The sequence below is a fragment of the Rhinopithecus roxellana genome, chromosome 14 (genome assembly GCF_007565055.1).
Source record: "Rhinopithecus roxellana isolate Shanxi Qingling chromosome 14, ASM756505v1, whole genome shotgun sequence".
NCBI classification, from domain to species: Eukaryota; Metazoa; Chordata; class Mammalia; order Primates; family Cercopithecidae; genus Rhinopithecus; species Rhinopithecus roxellana.
Genome location: NC_044562.1, coordinates 86,796,141 through 86,816,698, shown reverse-complemented (window position 1 = coordinate 86,816,698; position 20,558 = coordinate 86,796,141). Strand labels below are relative to the sequence as shown.

Sequence of the window (20,558 nt, the reverse complement as noted above, 5' to 3'; positions counted from 1 at the left end):
AAATAAAGGTATAAGGCCAGGCATGGTGGCTCATGCCTGTAATCCCAGCATTTTGACAGGCGGATTGTCTGAGGTCAGGAGTTCTAGACCAGCCCGGCTAACATGATGACACCCTGTCTCTACTAAAAATACAAAAAAATTAGCTGGGCATGGTGGTGCATACCTGTTGTCCCAGCTACTCAGGAGGCTGAGGCAGGAGAATCGCTTCAACCTGGGAAGTGGAGGTTGTAGTGAACTGAGATCACACCAATGTACTGCAGCCTGGGCAACAGAGGGAGACTGTCCAAAAAAAAAAAAAGGTATAAATGTATTGGCCACAAATAAAATATGTAAGGACTATTAATTTAGAAATGTATAAGTAGGCTGGGTGCAGTGGCTCATGCCTATAATCCTAGCTCACTGGGAGGCTGAGGGCAGAACCAGTTGAGGCCAGAAGTTCAGGACCAGCTGGGCAACACAGCAAAATCTCTATGAAAATTTTTAAAAATTCACCAGCCATGCTGGTGGATGCCTGTAGTTCCAGCTACTCTGAAGGCTGAGGCAGGGGGATTGCTCAAGCCCAGGAGCTCGAGGTTACCGTGAACTATTATGATGCCACTGGACTTCATCCAGGGAGACATAGCAAGACCCTATTTCTCAAACAATTTAAAAAATAAAGAGAGAAATGTGTAAGTAGTTTTTTCAATACCTTCTTTATTATGTCTATAAAATTATATGGAGCACTGGAAATATTTATTGAATATGACACCAATGACGTGCTATTGTATTTTTTTAAATTTTGACTTCTTTTAAAGAAGGTGATAACAATCTGTGGAAAATGTTTTTACTGTATCATGCCAATATACTGCAAGGAGTATTTCAAAATAATATAAAAGTAATTCACAGACTTAGATTAAATGAAGATCAAATGATCCAAAAATTTTTCTTCCTTAGTTTTTCACAGCGACTGCTAAAGTCCAAAAGCTGATTTTTCCAAGAAAATTATTCTAATAATTTCGAGTGTTCAATCCGTGCAATGGTCCAGTCAGGCTTTACTCCTTGTGTGAACTCCCTCTGAAACCTAGGAAAGATATTGCAAATAATGTAAATCTTACATCAGTCCAAGTATGTCTTAGATAACTATGTAATTTGCAAGTATATATTTAGAAGAATTTTTGGCAACAAGCTAATGGTTAATATTAAATCAAAATCAAAACAAATAAAAAGTTTAACCTACCCATTCAATCACAATAAATATACCCACAAAATTGAAGTACATTCTCAAGTAGCATGAGTATTTTTAAGGGACTAATCTATATTCAACATCTGCCAGCCCCTAAGAGAAACTTGGATATTATTCTGTTTAAATACTAGCTATAACACATGCCTAATATGAGGAGAAATAAACTGGACTCTGGTGATGCAAACAGCACTTTAAATACATAACCTAGGATACAGGAAAAAAGCTGTTTTTCAAATAGCACTGTTACCAATTTAGGAATAAATAGTGGAATTTAGTTTACATACATTAAATCAATCTTGAAAATAACAATGTTTACGAGGTACCCACAGTCTTAGTAAGAAACATCAGAAAAGATAAAGTTTAGTGTTGATGACAGTGCTCTTTAAAAATGATTTAACAGCCAATTCAGTAGATTTAAATTAAGTATTTAAATATATAGAATATTTTGGGTAATTACAAATAAAGCAAAATTAAAAAAACACATTTCTTCCAAGAAAAGCAAAAAAAAAAAAAAAGAGGATATGATTCTCTTTTACATTAGTAAAACAGAATACATTTTATTTCTTAGGTCACTTTGGGGGTTTATTATTTTAAAGCAGATTTGTGTAACTCTGGCAACATAATCATTTTTTTAAAAATAAATGTCAAATTATATCTTCACTGACATGCTCCAGCAGTTTACTGTTGTAGACTTTATTCACATAAAAATACAATATAATGTCTCTTTTACATAATCTGCTAACTTCCTACTATACAGTATGTCCTTAAGGGCAGTATCCCTTCAACTTTGTATCTGAACCTCTACCAGAGCATGTGGGCACACAGATGATCAACAGATGTCTAGTGAATAAATTGTTCATGTACCAATTATGGCAGATTTTATTTTCCAAAAATGGCCACAACCATATCTCCCCTCCTATGTGCTCTTCTGCTATGTGGCCTTGCTGTTTTTTGCCCCAAAAAGTGGGGGAGTCTTTCTACCCTTTAAACTATACAGATCCTTTGACTGCTTTGACAAGTAGACTATGGCAGAACTGATGTTCTAATTCTGGGCACAGATCTTTACTGGTTTAGCAGCTTCCATTTTCTGCCTCCCGGAATTCAATCACTCTGTGAAAGATATGACTAGTCTGAAACTACCACAAGTCCAAGCCACAAAGAGAGGCCCTGGAGAATGCAGTCATGGAGAAGCCAAGGAGTACCAAGGTGCCACACATGTGAGTTAAGAAGTCACTGTGGAAATGAATCCTCCAGCTCCTGCCACCGTGTTGATGCCAGGTGAAGCAGAGAAAACCCCCTAACTGAGCCTATTCAAAATTTCTGAGCGTGAAATAGCAGGCAAAATCAATGGCTGTTTGAAGCCAATGAATTTGGGAGTAGTTTGTTAAGCAGCAATAGATAGTTAAAACATCATTTAATTAAATTTAGCAACATTACCTCTTTCTAATTTCTTAACTCTCCTGTTTCATATCCAGTGTGTCTTTCTGACCTTTTCTCTTCATAAATAACTTGTCAAATTTCAATTCTTTTCTTCCTAAAGATCTCTTAATTTTCATACCTTCAAACTACCTTCCATTTTCTGGAGAAAGGAAACAATGAAATCTGATTAAACTTACTCATAGCTTGCACTAAGAAGTTGTTTAGTTTCCACATTCTGATTCCCCAACTTAACCTGGAATATACTGGCTCCTCTTAAAGTTTCACTGGGGATGTTGGCACTGGTTAGATACCAAAAGCACATCAGGATGTTAACAAACTTCCTTCCTTAGAGAAAAAACACATACACACACATACAAATACAAATCAAAATAATCTATCATCCATATATACAAAATGAAATCAGAAATTGGCAGTAGTCACAGTTGTTACAGGTCAAATTCTGTGCTTATTCTGATGTGACTGAAAATACTTGTATTGATACTGTTTTATTTTTAGAAAATTGTCTTAGGGTTTATGGCATACTTGCTCTCTTCTCCGTATCTCAGTAAAAAGCTACTACTTAACTGAGCACATACTTTACTAAGTATACTACATGGATTATTTCCAATTAGTGGCATTTTCTTTTTCTTTCTCTTTTTTTGACACAGTGTCTCACTCTGTCACCAGGGCTGGGGTGTAGTGGCACAGTATCGGCTCACTGCAACCTTCGCTTCCCAAGCTCAAGCAATCCTCCCACCTCAGGCTCCTGAGTAGCTGTGACCCTAGGCATGCACCACCACTCCCGGCTATTTTTTCATATTTTCAGCAGAGCCTGGGTCTTGCCATGTTGCCCAGGCTGGTCTTGAACTTTTGAGCTCAAGTGATCTGCCTGCCTCAGCCTCCCAAAGTGCTGGGATTACAAGTGTCAGCCACTGCATCTGGCCAGGCATTTTCTAAGATTATAATAATCTCATGACAGACATGTGTTGTCAAACCAAAAACAAGGAGGAAAAAAATATTTTTTGCTGCTCAGTAACTATCTTAACTTCAACTGCCAGAAAGAGTAAAGGCTTCCTATTCTACCCTAATTCACCTTGCTGTGCCTGGTGATTCCGACAACCTCTTGATGCAAAAGTTAGTTAGTGACCATGGTGCTGAGATGCAATTTGAAATATTAGGGAAGAAGAAAATATTTATCACTAAAAATATCTTTACAAATGTTTCAAAATAACGTGTGCATGAAAAATTTTATCATCATTAAGAGTCTCTTTCTTCTACCTTGGGAAGTGTTTAAGCAGAGTCTACATTTCCTGTGTGGCTGGCACACAATACATATGCAAATAGGGTCATCCCTCGAAATCCATGGAGGATTAGTTCTAGGACCCTCCTGTGGATACCAAAATCCACAGATGCTCAAGTCCTTTATATAAAATGGTATAGTATTTGCGTAACACACATCCTCCAGTATACTTTAAATCATCCCTAGATTATTTATAATACCTAACACAATGTAAATGCTAATGTAAATAGTTGTTATACTGTATTATTGAGAGAATAATGACAAGAAAAAAACTGTACATGTTCAAGTATAGATGCAACTATTTTTTTTTTAATATTTTTTATCCGAGATTAGTTAAATCTATGGATGTGAAACCCCCAGATACAGAGGGCCAACTTTGTATGTATCAGGAATAAACAGTGAATTATCAGGAATGCTACAGGGAAAATGTATGCCTCAGACAAGAAGAACCAGATAACCACTAAACTTCCTCCCAACTTTTTTCATTATTCTCAACTAGATCCAATTTGGGAGTTCTGCAGTTAATCTTTTCAAATCATCTTTAGTTGACAATATCTAATTTGATTTTCTTTTACCCCTCATTCCTTCCGTATAAGGTGCAGCTTTAAAATACTCAATTGTTTCCTTCAAGTTACTATTTTATTGAATAAAAATAAAATAAATAAATAAATAGTAGCAGAAAAAAGTTCTAGATAGAAAGGCTTAAGAAACGATGACCATGTCTCAACTCTTTCAGAAGTAGGTCTTTAAAGAATGGATATAACATTTTCTTTGAAGTTCTATAAATATCTACTTGTCCTGACAAAACTCTACTATTTTGTGATTATCCACTACTTTAGCTTATCTGGACGATTATGGATCATTTCAAGTTGACTATGCTCTGGCATTACCTTTCTCATCATAGTAAATGGAGATGTCTCCTGTTGATGTAAATACAATTTCATCTATGTTAGCAGCAAGGGCATTTTTATGGTTGTCAGGTAGTGAAGTAACCTTTTCTTTCAATACATGTAGCACCTAAGTTTGAAAAAAGCAAGCCATTAGTTCACCAATACCATTTTTGAAACCTTTCAAAAAGTGATCTTTATCATGGAATACATTTTTCCAAACCTATTTTTAAATTTACTACCGTATTTACTCATCCTCAAAAGCAAGGCTGAAATGTATCTCATTATTCAACTAGGTAATTCCTAACAGAACATTCTATATAAGAGCAATTGAAAGACATCATGATTACTTACTTATGCCTTAAGTAGCAGGAGTTATTCCATGCTTTTATATGACCCAAAGTACCCATAAGAACAGATACACAGACTCTACTTTGGATGCTGGCACACATGCTATTTTTAAGCATAAATAAGGAAAATGTGCATCATTCTATTGCAGGAGAATAGCATTTATTTTTAAAGCAAAATGTAAAATATACTTTACCTCTTTGGCCACAAGTTCTTCCAACAGATCAAATTTACACTGTGACAGCAACTTGGATACATGAGCAAAAGCCTTGAAAAAAATATTAAAGGAAGTGTGGGGATTATTATTTCAAAATACCATACCATGCTCATATTTAAATGGCTAAGTGTAATAAAGATTATTTTATGGTAATGGTGATAAACAACATCAAATATTAATTTATCAAGGCATGACTCCTTCAAGGTTGGTTGACTTTTTGTATATGGCCTTGCCACATATATAGCAGTAAGTGACTTGACCTTTAATTCTGGATCCACTTTCAGGACCCAGGAAATGACAGCGTGTTGTGTACAATCTAGATGTCTCAATAAAAATCCTCCTTTATATTTCTTTTTAAAATGATGAAGTAAACAATCATTTAACAGCTATATGAGCTACCTCTTAATCATGCATAGATAGCAGTTGGAAAGGAGAACAGTCTAGACTGCACTGGGAGTCTGGAAATCTGGGCTGAAGTCTGAATCTCAGTATGGGAGATAATGTAGGTTTGAGAAAGTGGGAGAAAAGGTCATTAGTTTATATGGTCTAAAACAGTAGATCCTAGCTTTGAAGTGTGAAATTCCATTTTCAAGGAGGGAAAATCCCAACTGCAATTATCATTGCTAGTAATGAGAAATCAAACTGTGGGCCGGGCGCGGTGGCTCAAGCCTGTAATCCCAGCACTTTGGGAGGCCGAGACGGGCGGATCACGAGGTCAGGAGATCGAGACCATCCTGGCTAACACGGTGAAACGCCGTCTCTACTAAAAAAATACAAAAAACTAGCCGGGCGAGGTGGCGGGTGCCTGTAGTCCCAGCTACTCGGGAGGCTGAGGCAGGAGAATGGCGTAAACCCGGGAGGCGGAGCTTGCAGTGAGCTGAGATTCGGCCACTGCACTCCAGCCTGGGCGACAGAGCGAGGCTCCATCTCAAAAAAAAAAAAAAAAAAGAAATCAAACTGTGAATTAACATCCTACCTGTCTTCAGGGAACTCCCAGTCCACTTGGGAAAAAGACAAGTAAACTGACAAGTTTAGGAATTTTGACAGGGATAAGAACAGGATGACTTGGGAGCATACAGAAGAGCCTTCTAACCCAATCTGGGAAGATCAGAGAGGGCTTCCTAAGGGAAGAAACATCTAAGCTGAAATCTGAAATAAGCTGAAATCTAGGCTGCCAGAGGATGCACAGGCATGTCAGATATGGCATATCAGAGAATACTACCTAACTGTTATAGGATGAATTGTGCTCTCCTTCCCCCAAAATTTATGTTGAAGCTTTAACCCCCAGAACCTTGGAATGTGAATATATTTGGAGATAAGCCCTTAAAGAGATGATTAAGTTAAATGAGACCATCAGGGTGGGCCAAAATCTAATCTGACTGGCATCCTTAGAAGAGGAGCAAATGTGGAGTAAGAACCACCAGGAGCACACATGCACAGGGAGGACCATGCAAGGACACAGCAGGAAAACGGCCATCCGTAAGCTGAGAGAGGCCTCAGGAGAAAACCCCTCCGACATCTTGATACTGAAATTTTGGTTGTTTGCTTTATATAAGCAACACTGCATACAGACTGGCTGATGAATGGGGTGGAAAAACTACTTAATAGCAAGGAAGGAGGTGAAAATAGCTAACAGCTGGAGAACCACTAGGACTGGAGTGACTCCAAAAATGCTGCAGGCTCCTCTGTGTGTTCAGAGGAAACAAGTACTGAGGCCTGATTCCTGCCAATGGTGGGGAGATGATTTCCAATCCTTACTGAAACATAAATGAACTGGTACCATCATATGTGTTATGAGGTAGACAAGCTCATGTATCATCGGTGGGCATTGTAAAGAACAGGAGGATCAATACAACTTACCACTGCATGGACAAAAGATTTTAAGAACTGACAAGAGCAGAGGTTTATCCCTTAATTATGATGCTGAGTTAAGCATCTTAATCAAGCTTGCTCTTTAACTTTTTTTATGTAAATATATATAGTAGTCAAGAGTTGACTCAGAGAAGCAGGCAGCAGGAGTTAATACTGACACTTATTACATAAAGTTGAAAACATTTGATTTACAACTGATAGGTCTCATAAATACAAATGGCCATGATTATGGAAAGAATCTGAAATAAATTTGGAGTAAAATGTCAATACCAGTATACAACCAATATTGTAAAATGATTACACCAATGGTACGGTTTTAAGGCATATGGAGGTATGAAGCAGGAAATAAACTTTATGAATTCTATTGTGGTTTTTGTTTTTGTTTTTTGAGACAGAGTCTTGCTCTGTCACCCAGGCTGGAGTGCAGTGGTGCGATCTCAGCTCACTGCAACCTCCACCTCCCAGGTTCATGCGATTCTCCTGCCTCAGCCTCCAGAGTAGCTGGGACTACAGGGGTGCGCCACGGCTAATTTTTGTATTTTTAGCAGAGATGGGGTTTCACCATATTGGCCAGGCTGGTCTCAAACTCCTGACCTTGTGATCCACCTGCCTCGGCCTCCCAAAGTGCTGGGATTACAGGCGTGAGCCACCGTGCCTGGCCGACTTCTATTGTTATCAATAGTTTTGCAATGTTTGGGAATGATACAATCTGTAAAGGAGTCAAAAAAAGAAAAAAAAAAGGTATACATGGCCCTTAATCCTAGAAAAAAAGCATGTACCCACAAACTCTACAAATAACCTCAGGGCCCAAGTGACCACTGTCATAAGGGTAAGGCAAGGTATAATCAGCCATTGAGAAACAGGTACGTAACAAAGTCAGGGATAAGAATCTCTAAAGGCTAAATATTTTCTGTGTGTAGGGTGCTGCGCACTTAGCCACCAGGCAGTCTCAGCAAACCCTTTAAAAGGGTAAAACTGCTCATCTCCAGTTTAATCTTTAAGGAGTATGGGGTGGTGTGTTGGTGGACTCTGTCAAATAAATGGCAGAAAGTTCTGCTCTTCTACCCAAGGTGACATTACAGAACTTTGGAAATGTTATCTCGTTTATTCTTCAAACTTACCCATTTATTAATGTATTCAACAGACATTCATGGAGGGCCTACTATGTGCCAGGGATTGTCTTGCCCACTTTGTAGATTTGAAAACTATGTTCAGACAATATGAGACCATATAGCTTTTTCTTTCTATTTTTTGAGACAGGGCTTGGCTCTGTCTCCCAGGCTGGAGTGCAATGGCACCATCACAGCTCACTACGTCCAACTCCTGGGTTCAAGCGATCCTCCCCTTCAGCCTCCTAAGTAGCTGAGACTACAGGCGTGTACCCCCCATGCCTGGCCAGAAGCTTACTTTAAGTCAAGCAATGGCTGGAAGGCTCTATGTCTGGGCCACTAATCACTTTGGATCACTTGTATCCCACTGAAGAAACTAAGCACTTCTGCAGGTAATAGTTGAACTCATTAGAGACAGACAAGTCAACCAGGAAATTAAACAAACCTGCTTCGCTCCCTCAGAGAACTCTGCGATGCTGAACTCTTTGTCGAAATAGGCCCAGATAAGGAAGGCCTTAATTCGAGTCCTAACCCAGTTGATAGGGTTGGAGAATCCCAGGACGATCATCTTGGTTTTCTGGTGCTGCTGGGGCTTCTCCTCCGTGCTGTAGCTGCGCTGAGGGCAGGCAGGGAAAGAAGCGAAGGCTGTGGGGAGTCCCTGGCGGCTGAGCATTGGCCGCCGGGAGCCCTGGGCAGGTAGCGCCGAGGCCGCCAAGGCCCAAGCGCTTCGGGGAAATAACGCCGCTCCCAAGCCGAGGCGACAGCGGCAGAGGTAGCAAAGTCTGGCCGACGGCAGCCTCATCTCGGCCGCAGCGGGAGTCCGGAGTCGGACGGCCCCGCAGGGCAGCGACCGAGAGTGCCACAAGTGGGGTAGCAGACGAGCGGCCAGCGCCATTTTTATATGACCCTTCACCCCGGTGCCTGCTGGTGCTGTATGGAAAGGAAGTCGGTGGGAAACCACCTCAGCGGTGTCGGAGAAAGAGCCTGGAGAGCAAAGTGGACTTGTTGCTGCAGCCTCTGGTGAGTCGGCCCTGTCCCCGCTCTCCAGCACGCAGCCCACGCCAAGGCCCTTCGGCAACCTGCCCCGCGCTCGGACCCAGCCTCTCTGGAGTCCGCCGGCCTCGCGGACCTTTTCTCTGTTGCTCGTGTTTCCGGGCGGATGGCACTGAGGAACGCTTTAGAGCCAAAGTTGCGAGGACCTGGAAGAGGGCAGGCGTGAGCAACCATGGCCGGGCAGCACTTCACGGTAACCCGGCTGGAGGGCGTTTCTCGGGAGCAGTTCATGCAGCACCTCTACCCACAGGTGAGTCTCTTGCGCGGGGCAGAACCCCGGGAACCCAGCAGGAGACGCGTCTTTACCATTTGGACGACGGGGAACGGGTTTTTAGAGACCCAGGGTGTGGGAAAGAGGCGCAGGACGGCAGCAGATGACTGGTTGGCCCTTAGGCCAAGGGAAAGGTGCACGTGGGACGCCGACTGGCTCCTCTATTGAAATTTCCGGAGAAAGCCCCATGTTTCTGGGGAGCAAGATGATGGCGGAGAGCTGAGTGCGAGAGGTATTTTGCCTAAACTCTTTACCCCGCATCTGTCAGTCTATTCCGAATTAATGGGTTTGAAGGCACAACTTTTCACTCCATTGAGCCAGGAAGGAAAGCAATGGGATTCCGCCGGGAAACTCCTACTTGTCTTGAATTCTAACTTACTTAGGTTCTAGTTCCGACGTGGGAGTCTTTTATACCTGTAGTTAGAACCTTAGGTCTTTAAAAGAAAACTCAGAGAAATATTAGGGGAACGAAAAGTGCTTTTACTTGCAATGCTTTACAAGGGAGTCCAGACCTAAGAAAAACGGAAGGTATTAAAAGGAAAAAATCTACAGGATTACAGTCAGTTTATGGTAGGAAAAATACTCAGCAATTTTCTTACCTGATATTTACACTTATAAGGGTGGACATAGAACTACGGTTCTGGGGCCGGGCGCGGTGGCTCACGCCTGTAATCCCAGCACTTTGGGAGGCCGAGGCGGGCGGATCACCTGAGGTCAAGAGTTAGAGTCCAGCCAGTAGAAATCCCGTGTCTACTAAAAATACAGAATTAGCCGGGCATGGTGGTGGCACATACCTGTAATCCCAGCTACTCAGGAGGCTGAGGCAGAATCATCCCTTGAACCCGGGAAGCGGAGGTTGCAGTGAGCCGAGATCGCGCCACTGCATTTCAGCCTGGACAGCAAGAGCGAAACTCTGTCTCAAAAAAAATAAACACTACAGTTCTGAGTGTTACAAAAGTCAGGGATGGGCCTGGCACGGTGGCTAATGCCTGTAATCCTAACATTTTGGGAGGCCCAGGTCGGTGGATCACTTGAGGTCAGGAGTTCAAGACCAGCCTGGCCAATATGGTGAAACTCCCTCTGTACAAAAAATACAAAAATTAGCCGGGCGTGGTGGCGCACGCCTGTATTCCCAGCTACTCTGGAGGCTGAGGTTGGAGGATCTGCTTGACCCCAGGAGGTCGAGGCTGCAGTGATCCATGATCCTGCCACTGCACTCCAGCACGGGCGAGAGGGTGAGACCCTAGTAAAAAAAAAAAAAAAAAAGAAAAAGAAAAAAAGGCGGGGGTTGGGGGACGCGGGAGGAATGAAGTTTTTCTTTTGATAGCAACCTACGGGAGGGGATTCAAGCCTTTATTAGTTGGGAGACTTGTACTAGATGGGATGTTCTTTCTCTTCCTGTCCCTAGACCCCCCCATCTCAGAATGTACTAGACATTAGTTGCCTTAAGGGCAGTGTTGTGAAGATTAATGTATGCGGAAGTGCTTTGTAAGATGCATAGTAAAAGGTATTTTGTAATTTAATCTCTTCAGACAAGATATATATCACAAGGCATCATTACATTTTAAAGAGTTGAAAATTACAAACAACTTTCTTTGGCCATAGGGCAGTAAAACTAGAAATTCATAACAAAATTGGAAAAAAAGATCTTTCTATCTGGAAACACTAAAAAGTATGAGGGAGCGTAGTCCTATGAGTTTTTGTTAAACATTTTCTAATAACTCCATAGTTAACACTGCACATTGTACAGGTGCATGAATAGATAGACCAAGGGAATAGAATAGAAAGTGCAGAAATACCTGTTCCTATGGAAATTTAGTGTATAATAAACATGACATTTCAAAAATCAATAGGGCAAAAAATGACTTTTTAAAAAATAGACTGTTTTTTAGAGCCTTTTTAGGTTCACAGCACAATTGACCAAAGGTACAGAGATTTATCATATCCTTCCTGCCCTGACACATGGATACCCTCCTCCATGATACATCCCCTCATTAGAGTGGTGTATTTGTTGCAATTGATAAACCTACATTGGCACATCATTTTCTTTTTCTTTCTTCTTCTTTTTTTTGAAATGGAGTTTTGCTTTTATTGCCCAGACTGGAGTACAGTGGCACAATCTCAGCTCACTGTAACCTCTGCCTTCAGGGTTCAAGCGATTCTCCTGCCTCAGCCTCCTGAGTAGCCAGGACTACAGGCACCCGCCACCACGCCCGGCTAATTTTTGTATTTCTTAGTAGAGACGGGGTTTTGCCATGTTGACCAGGCTGGTCTCGAACTCCTGACCTCAGGTGATCCGCCCATCTCAGCCTCCCAAAGTGCTGGGATTACAGGCGAGAGCCAGCGCACCCAGCCTGGCACATCATTTTCACCCAAAATTCATAGTTTATATTAAGGCATACTATTGATATTGTACATTTTATGGGTTTGGGCAAATTTATAATGAAATGAATCCACCATTATGGTGTTATACAGAGGAGTTTCACTTAGAAAATGATAAAATTCAGTTTATATCTCACACTGTACACAAGAATAAACTCCAAGTGGATCAGAAAAATGTAAAGAAATGAAACTACACAAGTTGTGAGTACACTTGGCAATACAAAAAAAATGAAGCTACACAAGTGCTAGAAGAAAATATGGGTAAATTCCTCTATAATCTAGGTGTATGGAAGGCATTTCTAGCTATGACTCAAAATTCAGATATAATATTAGATTAAAATTTGACTACATGAAACATTTGTTTGCCAGAAACACTATAAGCAAATTTTGAAAGACAAAGTGGGAGAAAATATTTGCAACATTTATCTCATATAAAGGACAGTAAAAGCCCTTGTATGGAAAGAACTTTTAAAAGGGGGTAAAAAGCTGAAAATCTGGTAGAAAAATGAGCAAATGATAGAGGGGGAAAAAACAACATTAAAATGGCCTTTAAACTAGGATGTTTAAGTTTACTCTTAAGAGAAATAAAGCTACACTGAGATACAAGTTCTCTCGTATCATTTTGGCAAAAATTTGAAAAGCTCTGGTAATACTCTTGGTGAGGCCGTGAAGAAACTGGCACACTCAAATTTTATATCAAATGGTACAACTCTTTTAGCATGTCTAACTATGTTTACTTTATGACCCAGTAATTCCTCATTTAGGAATTTATTCTGGAGATATAGCTCCAAAAATGTGTAAATATTTACATAGTGTTACTGTACTTGCAAATTATTGGAAATAACCTAAATGCCTATGCAGGCGAGAATAATTGAATAAATTATGGCCCATTTACACTGAGGTATACTAAGATGTAAAAAAGAATAAAGGTGATATCTGAACTGATAGTGGTGATTTCTAGGATATATTTATGAAGTTTTTAAAAAGCACATAACAAAAGAGAATATATAGTAAGCTACTATCTATGTGAAAAAGGGAAGAGATAATGAAATATATGTTTTTAATCACTTTGCAAAAAAGAAATAAAGGAATGATAAGCCAAAAATTAACGAGATCGGTTATGCATAGGGGATGTATGAGTATGAGATGGAAGAATGTGGATGGGGTGACTTTTGTATAGTTTTGATTTGGGTAATCACGTTAATGTTTTACATTCTAAAGTCATAATAATAAAATCAACAAGGATGGAAAAGTTATTTTTTAAAACACCCTAATATAGAATATAAAAAGTAACACATGAACCTATTTAAGTGGGAGAGGGAGAAGTTACCCAAGTCACTTTTTTTAAACACAATACTTTACTTATATGTCCTCAATGTAAGACAGAAAGAACTGAAAACAAACTGAATTCTAGTTAGTACAGTAAGTCCTCACTTAACGTTCTTAGTAGGTTCTTGGAAGCGGCAGCTTTAAGGGAAATGACCTATAATGAAACCAGTTTTACCACAGGCTAATTGACAGAAACAAGATATAAGTTCCAGTGGCATATTTCTGGTCACAAAAACATCACCAAACTTGTAAATAAAGACCCAAAACATTTCTAATCTTAAACATTGAAGTAAATGTGAGCTACATGAACATTTAAGAAGGATTAATAAAAATAAATAATTACTCAATTTTTGGTGAATTGTTATGTGACAGTGGTCATAGTAGTGGTGGGTTAAGTCAAGGAATAAATGTTTACAAATGGAAAATTGTAAGGAGCACCTCCTACCACTGAACAGTTCAAAACAAGTGTGGCAGGTTCACTGAGTGCTTTCATACTGACTTGTTTATTGTGCACTTGTATGACTATCATATGCTTTACAAATTTTTGTTTTACGTACTTTGTATTCACTTCTTCCTTCATTTTCCAACCTGCTTATTCCAGTTCAGGGTCACAGGTGGCCAGAGTCTATCCTGGCAGCTCAGGGCACAGGTAGGAACCAACCCTGGACAAGATACCATCTCATCTCAGGGCACACGCACACATACACACACGCGCGCGCGCACACACACACACACATGCACTCATTCATGCTGGGACTATTTAGACATGCCAGTGAACCTAATGTGCACATCTTTGGGTTGCGGGAGGAAACCGGAGTACCCAGGGAAGACCCACAGAGATGTGAGGACAATGCAAAAACTCGACTCAGACAGGGGCCCTGGCTAGGAATTGATTTTCTTTTTTTCCTCGTCTGTGTTACAACTTTATTTGAGGACCTGTTGTAGACATGTTTTTTTACAGTGGTGTGATCTAACAGTGGCAAAAGCAAATTCTGTGAATTCTGGGATTTTGCAAGTCATTAAACATTGAGGATAATGGGAACTAGGTTTCCCATGGCTGAAAATGGGAGTTACAAATTCAGTAGATTATAATGAACCTTGAAATGTTTATGGCTCATACATACACCTGTTAGGTATATGTGTGTGTGCATGTATTTTATATATATGGACATATATGGAGAGAGAGCTGAACAGAATAGGTATATGCATATATGGGGTGTATGTGTATATATATTTGTGGGATATACATAGACCTTCACATATATCATAGGTCTGTCCACTCAGAAGAAACCAGAGCTACTTTAAGAAATGACTGATCACAAGGCTGGGCAGAGAAAGTATAAAAGATGTTGGGTTGTGTTGTTTTGCCATAATGTAAGGAAGTGCCCCGGTTAAAAAGTCACAAGAAGCATCTTGAAGGGGCTTACTGGCCAAATCTGGAATAATTTGGGTGTCAAAATTATACCACTAGATTATTACCCAGTGAATAAAATAATTCATTGGAGAAGTTAGAGCTCATTTTGATATTAGGATGCCAACTAATAAATGTAGAAGAAATGATGGCGTTTAGAAAAATCACTGTTTTTTGTACTCATTGTAGCAAAACATCGTGTGCTACCTGATGTGGCATGCTGAGAAGGCTACACCATTCCTTTTGTGGCACATTCCTTTTCCAAAATGTGTAACTTGAGTCTAATTATGAAGAAACTTCAGATAAACCCAAATTGAAGGGTTTTCTAAAAATAGCTGGCCTATACTCTTCCAAAACGTCAAGGGCATAGAAGATAAAGAGGCTGACGATTAAACATTTCAGATTAAGAGACATAGCAACTGAATGCAATGTGACATCTCAGATTGAATTCTGGGTTAGGAAAAAACGCTAAAGGAAATCACTGGGACAATAAGCAAAATTTGAATATGGACTGTAGATTAGATAATAGTATTATGTCATTGTTTTGCTTTTTGTTTTTTTGTGCGTGACGGAGTTTCACTCTGTTGCCCAGGCTGGAGTGCAATGGCACGATCTCAGCTCACTGCAACCTCCGTCTTCTAGGTTCAAGCAATTCTTCCACCTCAGCCTCCCGAGTAGCTGGGATTACAGACATGCACCACATTTCATTTTTTTTTTTTTTAATTTTTATTTTTAGTAGAGATGGGATTTCACCATGTTGCCCAGGCTGGTCTCAAACTCCTGACCTCAAGCGATCCACCCTCGGCCTCCCAAAGTGTTGGGATTATAGGCGTGAGCTACTGCGCCCAGCCTACGTCAATGTTAAATATAATTTTGGTAATTATTCTGTGGTTATATAAGATAATGTCTTTGTTCTCAGAAAATATACTTAAGTTTTTAGAGATAAGGACCATGGTGTAAGCAATTTAACCTTGAAATGGTTCCAGAAAAATTAAATTATGCTTAATTTAATTTCAGTTAATGATAATATGTCCTTCTCTTGACAGTAAGAACAAATCATAAAGCAAATGTGCAAAATGTTAACAGTTGATGAATTGGGGTAAAGCGTTTACGGAAATTCTTTGTAGTGTTCTTAAAACTTTTTAATAAGTTTGAAATGACATCAAAATTAAAAGTTACAAAAATATTTGACTATAAAGTACAAATTTTGGTCATTATATATTGATGGTCTTGCAGTTTTGTTTTGTTTTTCTAATCTCAAAATTTTGTTCTAGATATTTCACATGGCCCCTCTTCTTGTTTTAGTGACAACACGAACTGTCAAAAGCTTTGAGGTCGAGCATCTTGGTAGCAAGAGTCAGATCTTACTTGTTTTTTGTCTGCCTGTTGCCAAATACAGCTCTTGATGTGTTGTTGGTTTTCATGAATTTTGTTGTTGTATTTCTTTCCCCACTTACAGAGAAAACCTCTTGTGTTGGAAGGGATTGATTTGGGGCCATGTACAAGCAAATGGACAGTGGATTACCTAAGCCAAGTTGGAGGGAAGAAAGAAGTAAAGATTCATGTTGCTGCAGTTGCACAGATGGACTTCATTAGTAAGAACTTTGTATATAGGTATTTTCTTCTGAGGTTTACTCTGGGGATACAAATAACTTTTTTAAAACTTTTAAAATATTTTTGCATTATTATACAAAGACCATATGGCATTTCATCTTTTGGCTGGTTTGATGTAATCATGGAATAGCTTACTGATTTTTAAAGAGTGGTTTTTAAAAGACAAGAATTCTGAGTTTACATAATTATACAATGACAATTTTTTATTTTATTTTTTATTTTTTTTGAGACAGTTTTACTGGGCCACCCAGGCTGGAGTGCAGGTGCGTGATTTCGGCTCACTGCAACCTCTGCCTCCTGGGTTCAAGTGATACTCCTGCCTCAGCCTCCTGAGTAGCTGGGATTACAGGCGCGTGCCACTATGCCCAGCTAACTTTTGTATTTTTAGTAGAGACAGCGTTTCACCATGTTGGCTGGACTGGTCTCAAACTCTTGGCCTCAAGTCATCCACCTGCCTCAGCCTCCCAAAGTGCTGGGATTACAGGCATGAGCCACCATGCCTGGCCAACAATTTTTTAAATAGGGTATATACCCAATACCTTCTGGAGTCATGGAAGGAAGAGAAAATTTCTGTAACTAGGGTTAGATTTCATACAAAGTTGGATGTGCCGTACTCATTCAATGCTTAATTAGTTGATCCTATCACATTAGTAACTGTTATCTAGAATAGGAAATTCTAAAAGGCTCGTGTTTTCTTTTTCTGTCCTCTCCAGAAAACCAGGACAAGCTATGTTTGGTATAATATTTCATCATCTTAGATAACTTTTAAAAATGATACTTAATTTTCCCTTTCGATAAAATAGTTTTAAGTACCTTTAATTTCTCCCACGATTGTCATTTTATGCTGTAGAATTTCTTAAAAGTAAATAAGAAATAGTCAAAAGCTGCTGATTGTCTAAAGATGAAAGTTTTAAATGCTGTCATCTTGCAGATTTCATTTTCTATTTATTCCCATGAGTTTCATTTAAATTGTTAAATTAAAAACAAACAGCTTTCAAACTCTGAGCATGTGAAGTTCCCAGCAAATTCAGTCTATTGAAAAACCACGTAGTTCACAAGACTTCAATTTAGAGATGAGTTAAACAGAGCTTCTAATGTCCACAGCCATTCCTTTCTCATTAGTTTTCCAAGTTCATATAGCAGCTGCCAAAGCATTGCTCAGTTTTTAATCCTTTGAATAGTCACCATAATGGTTTTAGTTATTAATAGTCCATGAATTGAATTTAATTGCCTTAAGTTTTTCCAAGTGTAGGAACTTTTCATTTTTTATCAAATTAAAAATGCCAGAACGATGAGTGTTTTTCAGCCGGCAGTTAATGATGTTTATTTTCCAGGGAGTCCAATGCCATAACAAATGAGTACTGAAACTTCATCTTGAATTGCCTTGATGTTTTGTCATGTCTTTTTAAACTTTTCAAAACTTGTTTTTGAAGCACATACATTATGTAATAGTTCCTATCGCAGCTTCCGCCAAGCCTTTCACTAGAGCTACTAAAAAGTTGCAAGATTATTTTTTTAGTGCAACAAAAAAAATAGGTTTAGTCATTTTTAGCATTTACCAGGCAGTAGGAAAGAAGGAATGCAACCAGGCCAAAGAGAGACTAGAAAGTAAGAAACCCTGCACACACATATATATTATTATTATCAGTTGAAATTGAGGTTGCTTTTATGCTTTATCAAACATTGGAAGAGTGATACATTAACAAGTATGAACTTTTACTTCCTTCTTCTTGGTAGCGCTCATTGTTCAGAGTCAGGAGAGTATGGACAAAAGAACCTTGTGTGGTGAAAGGATATTGTTGGCATTCTTCTGATCATAGATTTTTTTTTTTTTAAAGTCTCATCATGTAAAGTTTGCCACATCTTCCTGTCACATCCTGTAATTCCTGTCATCATCTTGCTCTTATTTATTGTACTCTCATCAGTTCTGATCTTGATTTTATAAAGCAGCCTTTTCCAAACGGGGAACAAGACAGTGAAGGGCTTTTTTCTTCTTTTTTAAAATGTTGATGACTACTTGCATGCTGCAGAAGGGTACATTGTCATTGTTGTTAACCCCACCATCTGTCCTTTGCTGAGCACTTATTATATTCCAGGTACTGTGCCAAGCCATCTAGGTTATGTTACTCATTTCAACTGCAGAACAATCTGTGAGGCAGATATTTTTAATAATAATTTCACAGATGAGGAAACAGAGGTTAAAAATATTAAGTAACTTCTCCAGGATCACATAGCTTGAAGTGACGGAACCCAAGGTATTTACTCTAATTTCCCTGACTCCACGGAGCCCATGATTAAGCCTTCTTTGACATTACCTTCCTTACTGGTGCTGCCAATCCAGACAAATGGCACTTTAATAACCAATGCCCTTCTTTTTGAAGCATGGATAGGATAGATTTTTAAAAAGCCAAAGAACTTCCCAATTTACATACCTAATTTCTCCCCCATCTGGGCTTAGTAGAAGCTACGACAGGTACCATTACCTAGGAGAGAAGGTTGCTGGTGGCATCCCAGTTCTGCTTCTCTGGGCTGAGCTACTCTCTCTGCTCTTTCAGGGTCACTATTCTGCTCTGTTTTTCTAAAAGTCTTGAAACACTTTTTTGTTCTCCCTAGTAAGAAAGCTAAGCCTGGGTAAATGCAGCAATTATAGTAGTAGCTATGGTCCAGATAAACTTCCCCACTGGCCCAGACAAAGATGCTTTGAAGAATGAAAGCAAGAAGGAATGAGGGTATATGGTGAGGTCAGAGATGGGAAACATTGAGTAGGAGAATGCCAAGTAAATTTGTTGATATTAGTCAGGCACTATTTATAGTCAAAGAAATAGTACTCTGCATTGGTCTAAGTAGATGGCAGATCCCTCTTTTCTCTCCTGCAGTGCTCACTCTACATAATTACTAGCAGTGGCCTCAAGTTCAGATTGACATACAGAGCATCCACCAATCTATAACCGGGCTTCAGATTTCCTTACCTTTCTGCAGGAGGATATAAGGCAGGAAACGGCATTCTAGCAGGATAGTATCAGTGGAGTCTATACAAATCCAGGGACTGTTTTTTGACTCATCAAGTTACAGCTTAGTTGTAAGGGAATGAGACAATGGAGGTAGTATAGAAACACCTGAGCTTAGGTAAAACATATGGTCCATAGAAACCAGTAGCTTGAAACACCCCATGAACTTAGCTTCTGCATGCCTCCAAGGACCATACTCAGGAGAGTTGCACTACACACAGGAAAGCCAAATCATCTGCTTCTGAACAAGTATTTGTAGTCCATTTATAGGCCACCTAGTGCAAACATAATTCATCTATCGGGTTATTTTTACAATAAACAGTGTTACCTGATATCACAACTGACATTCCACATTTATCTTTAATTTTTTTGTATTCAACGTAATTCATGGGTTCACACCGTGTTTGTGTTTACCCAGTATGTTTCTGGGAAAACAGTGCAAGGAGAAAGTAAGCTGGCCCAAGGTCATCTTCTCATAGAGAAGGAGAAAGTATTCAACCTTTTCTTTCAACTTTCTCAGTACAGAGTTCAAGTGGGAAGATATTTAGTAATAAGACTGAAAAGATTACAGCTTTTAATCACAAGTTTGGAGGCAGGAGTGTATTGGGGGTAGCAGAGGAGAGGCTTTTGAGGACTCATTGTGTTGTTACCTATACCATATCATCTTCATTTACAGGGCAATACTTTTGATTCTAGAGAGTAAAGGGATAGATGCAATCTGGAGTAAGAATATCCTTCTGGCTCAAGAGTGTGATGTAAAGGAAATAAATTTTGCTTCCACAGTGTTCAGCCCTGTTCATCAGGATGGAAGGAGACAGGCATTTGGGCAGAAATTTTGAAGAATAAAAGTTGGTCACTTCACTGGAATTCTCCTTGAACTATTCCTCAGAAGCCTTAAAATGATAGAGGGTGGTGCAGCAGGATGAGAGCAGTGTTACTGGCTTCTGTGTTCTGTGATATGCCAAAAGGCAGGAATATGGGGGGTGGTTATCTTCATGGGACCATTTGTGTACTGTCTCTTCCAAAGTAACACTAGTAGTTTGCCCCACTTTTCACAAGATTTGTTTTGCCATGACACTTAAAAACAGGTAGCAATCAGAACCTGAAAGTCTGTAT

General features: G+C 39.5%; 2 protein-coding genes across 7 annotated transcripts in view; one reads left to right on the top strand and one right to left on the bottom strand.

Moving 5' to 3' along the window:
• Nucleotides 1-667: 667 nt before the first annotated feature.
• Nucleotides 668-9,573, bottom strand: MAIP1 (matrix AAA peptidase interacting protein 1). 2 transcript variants are annotated; one of them, XM_010373642.2, is made up of 5 exons: nt 8,820-9,573; nt 5,373-5,444; nt 4,832-4,958; nt 2,839-2,986; nt 668-1,060 (listed from the first exon to the last, which is right to left on the bottom strand). In XM_010373642.2, exons 1-5 carry the CDS (start codon nt 9,267-9,269, stop codon nt 982-984), a joined length of 876 nt encoding a protein of 291 aa, XP_010371944.1. In that variant the 5' UTR covers nt 9,270-9,573; the 3' UTR covers nt 668-981. The 2 variants fall into 2 exon arrangements, with proteins under 2 accessions (XP_010371944.1, XP_030772409.1); XM_030916549.1 differs by lacking the exon at nt 2,839-2,986 and having other exon boundaries at nt 674-1,060.
• Nucleotides 9,452-20,558, top strand: part of TYW5 (tRNA-yW synthesizing protein 5) — a 37,808-nt gene continuing 26,701 nt past the window's right edge. For 2 of the 5 annotated variants that reach the window (XM_030916546.1, XM_030916545.1), the window contains exons 1-2: nt 9,452-9,677; nt 16,280-16,434. In XM_030916546.1, the coding sequence (XP_030772406.1) occupies nt 9,600-9,677; nt 16,280-16,434 (233 nt within the window). In that variant the 5' untranslated portion in view covers nt 9,452-9,599. Of the gene's footprint in view, nt 9,678-9,700; nt 9,931-16,279; nt 16,435-20,558 lie in introns of those variants that run through there. The other 3 variants (XM_030916548.1, XM_010373619.2, XM_010373625.2) reach the window with 2 other exon arrangements.